The sequence below is a fragment of the Maylandia zebra genome, linkage group LG10 (genome assembly GCF_041146795.1).
Source record: "Maylandia zebra isolate NMK-2024a linkage group LG10, Mzebra_GT3a, whole genome shotgun sequence".
Taxonomy (NCBI): Eukaryota; Metazoa; Chordata; class Actinopteri; order Cichliformes; family Cichlidae; genus Maylandia; species Maylandia zebra.
The window spans coordinates 18,351,678-18,363,765 of record NC_135176.1 but is presented as its reverse complement, the minus strand read 5'-3'; the positions used below and the strand labels follow the sequence as shown (position 1 = coordinate 18,363,765).

The window sequence follows — 12,088 nt, the reverse complement described above, 5'->3', positions numbered from 1 at the left end:
TTTTACTATGGTCATGCAAGACAATTTACTCTGGTGTTACTTCACTTATATTTTTATTGTTGAATATTCTTTTTCAATTATATTAACTTGTAATTTCAATTCTATGGTCATTTAGATTCTATAATAGTACCATAACAGTGGCACACGCAGGTACTGAAACAACAAATTCAAAGAAAAAAGAAGATTGCTGCTACTAAAACTGACTAAAGTTAAAATAATGTCTACATCTTACTCCTGAAAAATACAGAGGAGCAGAATCTCTTTGATCACAGAAAAACGAAATCTTTTACATCAGATGGCAGAGGGCACTGCAGACATTCAAGTCTAAATCCTTTTTTAATATTTTGTGGCAATTTTGGATGTAACTCGAGTTTTCAGCAACTTCTTTAATGACTCTTTGATCTCCTGTGTCTGAAGAACATAGATAATTGGGTTTAACATGGGAGGCAATACAGTGCTCATAGAAAGGCTTATGATTCTAGCATTTGGATGTATTACACTCCCAAACATATACACAAATGTAAATGGAAGGAAATAAATTGCCACTAATGAAAGGTGACCTGTGTAGGTTTTGAAAGCTTTCACTCTTTCCCTAAATGTAGAAATTTTTGACAAAGAATAGCCAATACAGCAGTAACTTCCCACGATAAATGCCAGTGGAAACCCAAGAATTATAACTAGTGCCGAACCAGCAAATGCATGATTGGGGGTATTATCATTGCAGCCAAGACGATACATAGGACCGTGATCACAATAGTAGCTCTGAATAACAACAGACTTACAAAAAGAAAGTCTTGTGAGAAGGCCAACTGCAATGAGTATAAGAGTTATGGCAAGAAGCCAGAAAAAAGCGATCAAAGATAAAATGAGCTTGTGGCTCACTCTCATTTGATAGTGCAGCGGGTACATGATAGCCATGACTCTGTCAAAGGACAATACAACCAGATTAAAACCTTGCATAAAAATGAAAGTAAAGCAGAAAAACATGAAAGTCAAGCAGTCATTGTAGGAAACATAATAATGGTTAAACAGAAAAATGTCAACAACCTTTGGAACCAAAGCAGAGCTACTTAACAGGTCTGTAAATGCAAGGTTAAAAACAGCAATATATTTTGGACTTCTCAACATGCGATCCAATGTTATTACAATCATCACTAATGTGTTTCCCACCACTGCAAGAATGTAAATAAAACACAGAAAGACAAAATAATATCTAATATTAGGTATGCCAATAAAACCACTTATTATAAAATATGCAGGTTGCACAAAGGTGATGTTGTTCTCAGCAGCTGAGTTAATCAACGCCATGGAAAGAGCTTCTGTTAATCTTCTATAATTCTCTGTACTCGTTTGTGTAGGCTGCCTCTAGTTTGTGAAGGCTAGCTACAAATATAAGCAGAGCAACTTTGTGCTCTGATACTTATAGCAGTACTCTGTTCTCTTGTGTACTGCTCTCCTCATGTGTGTGCATGTGTGCATAGGGTACACAATTCAGCAGCCAGCCAAACACCATTCAAAATACGGGAGTCAGATAATAGCGTCCAAGCTCCAGGTGCTTTATTTTAGGTTGCAGCTGTACAGCAGGTCACAGTGGTTGTATTGGACTACCTGGGTTCACAAGTGTTATCCACCCACTTAAAAGAATAATAAAGAAATAGGCTTGTGCCTTGTCTTCTTGGCAGCTAAAGGTCAATCTCATAATTCCCATTCATTGCTAAGACTTATAATATTCATCCATCCATCCATCCATTCGCTTCCGCTTATCCTTTTCAGGGTCGCGGGGGGCGCTGGAGCCTATCCCAGCTGTCATAGGGCGAGAGGCAGGGTACACCCTGGACAGTTCGCCAGTCTGTCGCAGGGCTAACACACAAGGACAGACAACCATTCACACTCACATTCATTCACACCTAGTGGCAATTTGGATTATCCAATTAACCTATCCCCACAAGCTGCATGTCTTTGGACGGTGGGAGGAAGCCGGAGTACCCGGAGAGAACCCACGCAAACAGACTTATAATATTATTATTGTTAATAATAATAACTTAATTATATCACCCTTTCGAAACATCAAGTTACAGTGCTTTACAGCTCAAATAAAAGCAACACATAGAACAGATAGAAGTTAAATCTACATGTTAAAACATAGAGACCCATAAACAGGCATATAATCAGCCATACTGAGGGATATTCATCCCTACATACACGCATACATGGCTAGAAGGCCCTGGTTAGATCCAAAAGGTCGGCTGCATTGATAAGGTGTGCAGGGGCCTGTCCATGTAAAGTTTATATGTTAATAACATAATTTAAAGTGGATTCTGAATTTCATTGGAAGCTAGTGAAGGGAAGCAAGGATAGGTTTAATATGTGACTGCTGGCTAGTTTTCGTTAGCAGCCTTGCTGCTGCGTTCTGAACTAATTGAAGATGAGCTATGAAAGAACTGAGAGATGTACGTGAAAAGTGAATTGTAATAATCAACACAGGAGAAAATTAAAGTGTGTACTAAAAGTAAGTTCAAGATGACAAACTCACAGTAAAGGGTTGTTGTTCACAATATTTCTCAGATGAAGGAAACAAGACTGGGTAACCTTTGAAATATGACTTTCAAAATTCAAGTGTTCATCTTGGTATCAAAAAGGATACCAAGGTTTTTAACCAGATGATTTGATGGTATTAGCGAGGGCACTGATGTACTGGCTAACTTTGAATGTTTGGGCCGAGCACTAGAACCTCAGTTTTACTTGAATTGAGATGCAGGAAATCAGAATACATCCAATTAGCAACACATGAGCGGTGCAGATGAGAACATACATTGATTAATATGAATTCATATTACTCATTTTACAGACCCAGCTAGTCTTAGAGTGTCCAACAAGATTTTGACGTAATGTAATATAGGCGAATATTGTGTTTTCCTGACAATGGACATGACCTCTGCCTTTCATTCTGTTGAACTAGAGATGGACCAATCCGATATTACGTATCGGTATCGGTCTGATACTGACGTAAATTACTGGATCGGATATTGGAGAGAAATAAAAAATGTAATCCGATCCATTAAATATCAAAAAAAGCACCTCACAAAACTTGCGACATGGCGTAACTCAGCTCATAAGCGTAGCACCTGTGCAGTGTGTCACGTGATAGAGCAGCTTTGTGTATTTGTAGCCTCGCTACTAAACCAGCATTTCATCTCCGAGGAAGTTATCCCAGAGAGCAGTAAAGCAAGTGTGTAAGTTCATCTCTGAATTTTTTTAAATCATTCCCATGTTAAGCTTAGCAACCGATATATGGAGCAACTGCCTCTTCTCTCGCCCTCCCTCTCCTGCTGCTGCTTCAATCATGAAACTGATTAATTATCAGCTGATCTGCTTTTCTGTGGCGAGTCCGTCTCTCTTGTTTGTTTATCGCCCACTTTGCACCAGTGTTACATCCCCCAGGAGGATGTCTCTTCTCCCTACTAACCCTTTGTTTTGTCCAGGCTCCACCTTCTCTGTCCTGATTGGATGCTGCGCAGAGTCCGGCTAATTGGTAATCAACAGAGCACTATTTAAGGCCTGTGGAGCTGTGCTTCTGTGCTCTCTGGACATTTTGGTTGCCATACTTGTGCAGGCTTGCATGCCTTTGTATCTTGTATGAGCATTGTTGTTTCATGTTTGGACTGCTTTTAGGGGAGAGCTGCCTTTTGTTTTGACACCCTGTTTTCTCCTGTTTATGTGTTGTTAGGTAGGTTATGGTTATAGGTTGTATATTTTGTTTCTTTGGAGTTAGGTAAGTTTCCTTTATTTCTACATCAGGGATGTTTTGTTTGTGTCATGGTCCGGGTGAGTACGGGGTTTTTCCACTCTGCTGGACTCCACCTTCAGGCAGAGACTCCAATCAGCTTCCACACCTGGTTCCAATCAAGTCACCAGCATATAAGACCAGCATTCACAACAGACCTCTGCCAGATCTTCTGCTAACTCATGTTAGTGCTAGGCCGCCAAGCCCTTGTGAGAACCCTTAACTACTGCTTTTCTCCTCACCGTGTTTTCTTTGTCATAGGACCCACCTGGCAGTCGCGCTTCCCAACCTAGACTACTCACATCTCTGCCTGGACGCTGGTTCTGTCATCTGGTTGCTTCCTTTCCATCATCGGACTACACCTGCCTGCCTCCCTGCCAAGTCCCTCACTCCAAGCATATTCTGGATCCTCTCTGGACACTCCTCACCCGGAACCCCCTGGACACCCCCTCCTCGCATGACACTTTAAACCTGCAACGCGTAAGCCCTAACCACCATAGTCTAATCCTTCAGCTGTGATTCACTAGACTGCCACTGACTACTTGTCTCCTCTCATTATAGTGACTGCGTACCTCCATCCAAGCCGCTGCCCCTTTTTTCCATTCCCCGGATCCATCCGTGAAATCTAGCACCTAGTCATAGCACTCAGTTTCATGTTCACAGTTTGGCCTCACAGTTCTCAGTTCATGTGAGGGCACATATTTGCGACCCTTAGAAAACGGTCAGACGGGGTCGTTTACAGCCTAAATCAGCCAAGAGGAAGTGACGTAGCGTGAAGAAGACGAGCGGAGCAGTGAGAAGCACACGTGTCCGGTCGGAAAAAAAGACGCTAGGAACGGGCCGCGGTCAGGAAAAGACCCGAGCAAAGTGTAAACGGGAGGTTAGTGAGACAGTGTACGGTGCCGCAGCGAGTCTAGGCTGGGTTTCCCTCCGTGTATGGACTCTGACTCCGGCTACAGCAGCCTTACGGGTGCGGCGCTGGGGCGAAGTGTCGGCGGAGATAGCGCTAGCAGAGGGGCTAATCGAGAGCTGAGGCTAGCGGCCGCTCCCCTCCAATCTGCCTCAGTTTCCCGGCGTTACCGGTAGAGTTTGGCGGTGAGGAACGTTTAGAAAGCGAGACAGCACGGCTGGCTGTCTGGCGAAGGACCAGCGGGTTTCCGGAAGAGGAATTGGGCGGCTTCGCTTCGCCCGGCCTGGGGACTGCCGTAGCTCTGATAGCCCGCGGGACCGCCATTTTGGGCCTCAACGTCGGCGGTGTTTGGAGTACCCTGCCACCCAGACGACGCTCCGGATGTTCACCCTGCTTCAGCTGGCTGTATGTAAAAGCTTCGCCTACCCGTGAGTTCATCATGCCCCATTGCAGGAGGGGCAAAGGTACTGTTTCTGTGTTTTAGTTCTTTGTTTTGTGTGGACCGAAGAATGGACATTCTCTTCCGGCTGTGGAAGTTCTGGACAGCCTAGCAGACTGTAACTCTGGTTAACGACACCTACCCCTAGAACTATCTATCCGTTCTACCCCAGAGACAATTTGCTGGATTAAACTGTAAAGACTGGAAATGTTCTTTTGGTGTCTGACATTGTAAATGATGCGATGAGACTGTGTTAACCATCCTAGACAGGATAATTACTGTGTTAACCCCTACTGCTCTTCTGTATTGTGAGTGCTTTTCCTGTGACGAGGGTGGGTTGTGCGGAGTCGAGGACTCCCAACACTGGGCCTCACCGGCCTGTTTTGATTTATTTTACCTCATTTTATTTCTTTCATTTCTTTGGTCCTGGGGAGGCTCCTTGCTGTTTCCCCTTTGCTCTCCAGGGCCCTGTGGACATTGTTAACCAAGTTTGGGGTTTTTTGAGGGCTCTCCAGACAAATAAAAGGAGCCACGTTGTTTAAAAAGTCGTTGTTGAATGCTTTTGTCCGACTCAGGTTGCCTTGGAGTAGGGGCACCCGAGTTATTTGGTTAGGCACAGGACGACGGAGTTAAGTGGGATCGTGCTAGTATTCCGTGGGCAGGCGCTGCTATCACTGCAGGTCCGGGCCTGGAGTCTTCCTTTTGTGCCTACTGTTGCCAGGTAACTAACCCCATTCTTACAGAAGTAAGTGTCCGGGTCAATTGTGCTAGAGGGGGTTACGGACTTAGATCCCACCACCCGCTAGTCGTTCAAGGCAGCCTGTGCGCCCCTCTACCCCTACATAGCTGGGCTAGTAGCCCCTCACAATAGCTTCCACAGTTCATAGCATTCATAGTTCATAGCATTCATAGTTTCCTGCTTTGTAAGTTCACTAGGCACTGTAAATAAAGCATTGTGTTCACGGCCGTTTTGCCTCCCTCTGTGTCTGCATTTGAGTCCACACCCACAGCCTGGCCCTCTCGGCCGTAACAGTAAGATCTGGCCACAATATGGACTCAGCAGACGCAGAGCGGACAGCCATTCAGAAACAAGGTGCCATCCTAGGTCACCACAAGCAATCCATTCAATATCTCCTGGCTTCACAGAAAGACCTTGGTGAGGGACAGGCTAAGATCTTTGCTGCCCTAGAGGCTCTACAAGCTAACCTCGCTCCCGTGCCGCGTCCTGCCCCCGAACCCGCGGCCCCCGCACAAGACACACAGCCATCCACTTTGTCCCCCACCTCAGCTTCTGCGCTCCAAAGTGGGCCGATTTTTCGCGATGCATCATCCCCGGAGCCCGAACCTTTTTCTGGGGATCCGGGGACCTGCACGGGGTTCCTACTTCAGTGCGATCTGGTATTTGGTCGCTCACCGCGCACCTTCATTGACGACGACGCTCGGATTTCCTATTTCATAGGGAAATTACGGGACCGTGCTCTAAAATGGACAGAAGCATACCTGTCAAGCCATCCCTTGCGAACCTGCTCTTATGATGACTTCCTGGGTGAGTTTAAAAAGACATTCGCTCATCCTGTCTCTGAGGGCAGTTCGGCCCGTAAGTTGTTAAAGTTGCGCCAGGGTCGCCGTAGTGTTGCTGATTACCTCATAGACTTTCGAACAGCCGCCGCGGAGACGGGGTGGCTGGATCACGCGTTGCAGGGAATATTTCTACAGTCCCTGAATGATAACATGAAAGATCAGCTTGCTTCACGGGATGAGCCCGCTACGTTTGAGGAGTTAGTCTCCCTTTCTCTCCGTATTGACAACAGGCTGAGAGAGAGGGAGAATGAAAGGAACTACAAACTGTTACGAAATCAGTTTCTCCCCGGCTCTTTTCTTCGTCGAAACTTCCAGAGATGGCACCGGAACTCAGTAGTCATTTTCACAAAACTTTATTCATCTTCATTTAAGCATGCACTTCTAGAAGGGAAGACGAGTCCGGTGTTATCCCTCTGCAAATCTTCACCCCTTTGTTCGTTGCAGCTAGCTTTATAGAGTCCCCATCATAAAACCCCCACGGTGTGCTGCAAACTCTGTGTCTGTGTCTATGTGCACGAGCACATGAATGCCTACATGTGCGCGCTCCCTTGTGTCTATGTGAGTGCTCGTGTGTGACTGTGTGCGCATACCTGTGTGTATGTGTGAGTGCTCATGAGTGAGTGTGCGTGTGGATGTGTGTGCGTAACAGTTGACACACTGTGGGTGTAGGTGCTCCCTAAAGGTCATAAAACTCTCTCTTTGTTCTACTTTCACAGTTCAAGTGGGGGAGGGGTACAATCTACTCCTAAGTTCACGACACAGTCAGCCTTTATTATATTGTGGGCAGTGTCAGTGTCTCTACAACAGTTCTACATTCTATGATAACACATTTCTAAACTCTAAATCAGCTAAACACTCCTACAAAACCCCAACGTTCCCTCCTCCGTCCACTTCCGTGTTCGTTTGTGCCAGCTCCACCCATAATGCAGTCGCCTGTGTCAGTCGCCTCTCCCTCCGTCGTAGACGCGGCGCCGGAACCGATGCAGATTGGCCGCGCTCAGCTGCCGCCGGAAGAGAGAGAGTGTCGCTTTCGTGCACGCACGTGTTTTTATTGCGGGTCAACAGAACATTTAATCGGAGCATGTCCTAAGAGAGGAAAAGGGCCAGCCCGCCAGTAGATTCGGGGATACGGGTGGGCGGTTCTCATAGTGATGATAAACCCCGTTTGCTTCTCACAGTCAGTTTAGTTATCAACCGTGCCACGCACTCCTTTCAGGCCCTGGTCGACTCCGGTTCAGAGCAAAACCTAATCAGTTTTGACCACGCCACACGGTTAGGATTGCGTCTTGTGCCGTTAGACCTGCCTATTTCAGCGAGACCACTTAATAACCAGGTTTTTGCACAAATAACTCACCACACAGAGCCAGTGACTGTAATCACTTCAGGAAATCATAGGGAGGAGCTCACTTTCTTCGCCCTCTCATCGCCTGACACTCCCCTCACATTCGGCTACCCTTGGTTAAAGCTACACAATCCACACTTGGATTGGTCTGGACAAAAGATAATAAGCTGGAGTGTATTCTGCCATTCTAACTGTTTGATGTCGGCGTGTCCCCCGGGCCCCGAGGAGCCCTATGCGTTGGAAGAAACAACCCCCGATCTCACTGGTGTGCCCATGGAATATCACGATTTCAAAGAGATTTTTAGTAAGAGTAAGGCACAATCTTTGCCGCCTCACAGACCATATGACTGTGCCATAGACCTTCTCCCCGGTGCTCCTTTGCCCTCCAGTCGATTATACAACATATCTAAACCAGAACGTGTTGCTATGGAGAAGTACATCAGAGAGTCACTTGCTGCTGGAATAATTCGACCGTCATCTTCACCTGTTGCAGCTGGATTCTTCTTTGTGGGTAAGAAGGACGGGTCGCTACGACCATGTATTGATTTCCGTGGCCTCAATGACATAACTATAAAGAATAAATACCCATTGCCACTCCTCAGTTCTGTGTCAGAGTCCCTGCAAGGCGCCACTATCTTCACAAAGCTGGATCTTCGTAATGCTTATCATTTGGTACGCATTAGGCAAGGAGATGAGTGGAAGACGGCCTTTAACACGCCACTGGGCCACTTCGAGTACTTAGTCATGCCCTTTGGACTAACGAACGCCCCAGCCGTATTTCAAGCGTTGGTGAATGATGTTCTCAGGGACTTTCTGAACAGATTTGTGTTCGTATATCTGGATGACATACTTGTCTTTTCCAGATCACTCCAGGAACATCACGCTCATGTCCGTGCTGTCATCCAGCGCTTATTGGAGAACAAACTGTACATAAAAGCAGAAAAGTGTGAGTTTCATGCATCGTCAGTCTCTTTTCTTGGTTATATCTTGGCAGGGGGACAGCTGAAGACTGATCCAGCAAAGGTCAAGGCAGTCACAGAGTGGCCGGTACCCACATCCCGTAAGCTTCTCCAAAGATTCCTGGGCTTTGCCAACTTCTACAGGCGATTCATCAGGAACTACAGTCAGGTAGCTGCACCTCTAACACGCCTCACGTCTACCAAGCACCCATTCACATGGTCTGCCGAAGCCGACAAAGCTTTCAACAAGCTAAAACAACTGTTTGCAACAGCTCCCATGCTAATTCAGCCCGACACCAGCAAGCCCTTCATTGTAGAGGTAGATGCATCAGATGTTGGAGTGGGGGCAGTGTTGTCTCAACATACTAGTCCATCAGCAAAGTTACAACCCTGCGCTTTCTTCTCTCGTCGCTTGTCTCCGGCAGAGAGAAATTACGATGTTGGGGACCGTGAGCTGCTTGCTGTGAAACTGGCATTGGCATTTCCCTCTCTCTGTCTGTAGTCCCAGCCTGCTTCAAAATGGCCACCATCGTCCCTGTACCCAAATCCTCCACCATCTCCTCATTGAACGACTGGCGACCTGTAGCCCTGACCCCCATCGTAAGCAAATGCTTCGAGAAGCTGGTCAGGGACTTCATCTGCTCTGCACTACCCGACTCACTGGACCCTCTACAGTTTGCATACCGCCACAACAGGTCCACTGATGATGCCATAGCCCTGACACTACACACTGCCCTGTCACACCTGGAGAAGAGAGACACGTATGTGAGGATGCTGTTTGTAGATTACAGCTCAGCATTCAATACCATCGTTCCCTCGAAGCTGGACAGGAAACTGCAGGATCTAGGACTGAGCAGCTCCCTCTGCAGCTGGATCCTTAGCTTCCTGTCTGACAGACGCCAGGTGGTCAGACTGGGCAGCATCACCTCATCCCCCATCACACTGAACACTGGTGCTCCACAGGGGTGTGTACTGAGCCCTCTCCTGTACTCACTCTACACCTACGACTGCACAGCCACTAACAGCTCCAACATCATTGTGAAGTTTGCGGACGACACTACAGTGGTGGGTCTTATCACCAACGGTGATGAGACGGCTTACAGGGAGGAGGTCAGCGCCCTGACCCACTGGTGTCAAGACAACCATCTCACCCTCAACGTCGCCAAGACAAAGGAGTTGATAGTGGACTTCCGGAGGTGCAGAGAAGTACACACCCCCATCACCATCAACGGCGCTGCTGTGGAGAGAGTGAGCAGCTTCCGGTTCCTTGGCGTACACCTGGCTGAGGATCTTACGTGGTCAGTACACACAAACAAAACAGTGAAGAAGGCGCAGCAGCGCCTCTTCTTTCTCAGGAGACTGAAAAGATTCGGCATGAGCCCCCGCATCCTCAGGACCTTCTATCACTGTGCCATTGAGAGCATCCTCACTGGATGCATCACCACCTGGTATGGCAACAGCACCGCCTACAACTGCAAAGCTCTCCAGCGAGTAGTGCGGTGCTCTGAACGGATAATTGGAGGTGAGCTTCCCTCCCTCCAAGACATCTACAGGAAGCGGTGCCTGAGGAAAGCGGGGAGGATCATCAAGGACTCCAGTCACCCCAGCCATAAACTGTTCAGACTGCTTCCATCAGGAAGGAGGTTCTGCAGCATCCGGTCCCGTACCAGCAGACTGAGAGACAGCTTTTTCCATCAGGCCATCAGACTGCTGAACACGTCATAGACACCTCAGCTTCACTACTGGAACTTCAACATTATGCACTCCACACTGTATATAAATGCCACTTGTTTTGCACATATTCAACTCTGTATATTTTATATATTTTATTATTATTATTATTATTATTTAATTTTTTTACTATTTAATTTGTAAAAATGTGTATACACACACACACACACACACGTAGGAAAATATTTAGTATACACATCCAGAAATGCATACACTATTATACATTGTACATATATTTATTAGTTTCAGGTTGGCCATTCTTGTATTTTGCTCGTTTGTGTTGTTGTGTTTGCACATCTCTGTTGCTTGTGGGGCTCGCACACAAGAATTTCACTCGCATGTGCTGTGCCAGTGTGCCTGCACATGTGATGTGACAATAAAAAGTGATTTGATTTGATTTGATTTGAGGAGGTGGCGGCACCTGCTGGAGGGGGCTGAGCACCCATTCATAGTCTGGACAGACCATAAAAATTTAACATACCTACGGAATGCAAAGAGACTAAATACACGCCAAGCCCGTTGGTCACTGTTTTTTGCCCGTTTCAACTTTTCTATCTCATATCGCCCAGGTACCCGGAATGTTAAGCCAGATGCTCTCTCCCGCCAGTTCGAAGCTGCCTCGGAGCAGTCAGGGGTACCCTCTATACTCCCTGCCAGCTGTCGTGTAGGGGCTGTCACATGGGAAGTAGACTCCGTCATTCAGCGGGCTCTACAAGCAGAACCTGATCCGGGCACCGGTCCAGCTAACAAGCGCTATGTACCCACAGCAGCCCGCTCCAAGGTTTTGGAATGGGTTCACACGGCCAAGTTCACAGGTCACCCGGGCCGAGGTAGGACAGCTATGCTACTGAAGAGACACTTTTGGTGGGAGACGTTGGATAGGGATGTACGGGAATACGTAGCTGCTTGCACAGTTTGTGCTCGTAATAAGTCCAGAAATCACCGCCCTTACGGACTGCTTCAACCACTAACCACCCTACACCGGCCATGGTCACATATTGCGTTGGATTTTGTTACAGGACTCCCAGACTCAGCAGGAAAGACTACCATACTTACCATAGTTGACAGATTTTCCAAGGCAGCACATTTCATAGCTCTAGATAAACTGCCCACTGCTTCAGAAACAGCTAAACTATTGGTTGAACATGTTTTCAGACTCCATGGGATCCCTATGGAAATAGTGTCTGACAGGGGTCCCCAGTTTGCTTCTCAGGCCTGGGGAGCCTTTTGTACGGCCCTGGGGGCCAAGCCCTGTTTGAGCTCAGGCTACCATCCACAGACCAATGGCCAAACTGAGCGCCTAAACCAAGAACTCGAGACCACTCTTCGCTGCGTTACTGCC

General features: G+C 47.1%; 1 protein-coding gene across 1 annotated transcript; it reads right to left on the bottom strand.

Annotated features, from left to right (window-relative positions):
- Nucleotides 1-336: 336 nt before the first annotated feature.
- On the bottom strand, nucleotides 337-1,308 carry LOC143420725 (olfactory receptor 1500-like). Its single transcript, XM_076888839.1, has one exon. It carries the CDS (start codon nucleotides 1,306-1,308, stop codon nucleotides 337-339), a length of 972 nt encoding a protein of 323 aa, XP_076744954.1.
- Between the last annotated feature and the right edge of the window lie 10,780 nt (nucleotides 1,309-12,088).

What these genes read in the sequence shown, in the direction of transcription:
- LOC143420725 (XM_076888839.1), bottom strand. Translation starts at nt 1,308, where the DNA reads ATGGCGTTGATTAACTCAGCTGCTGAGAACAACATCACCTTTGTGCAA.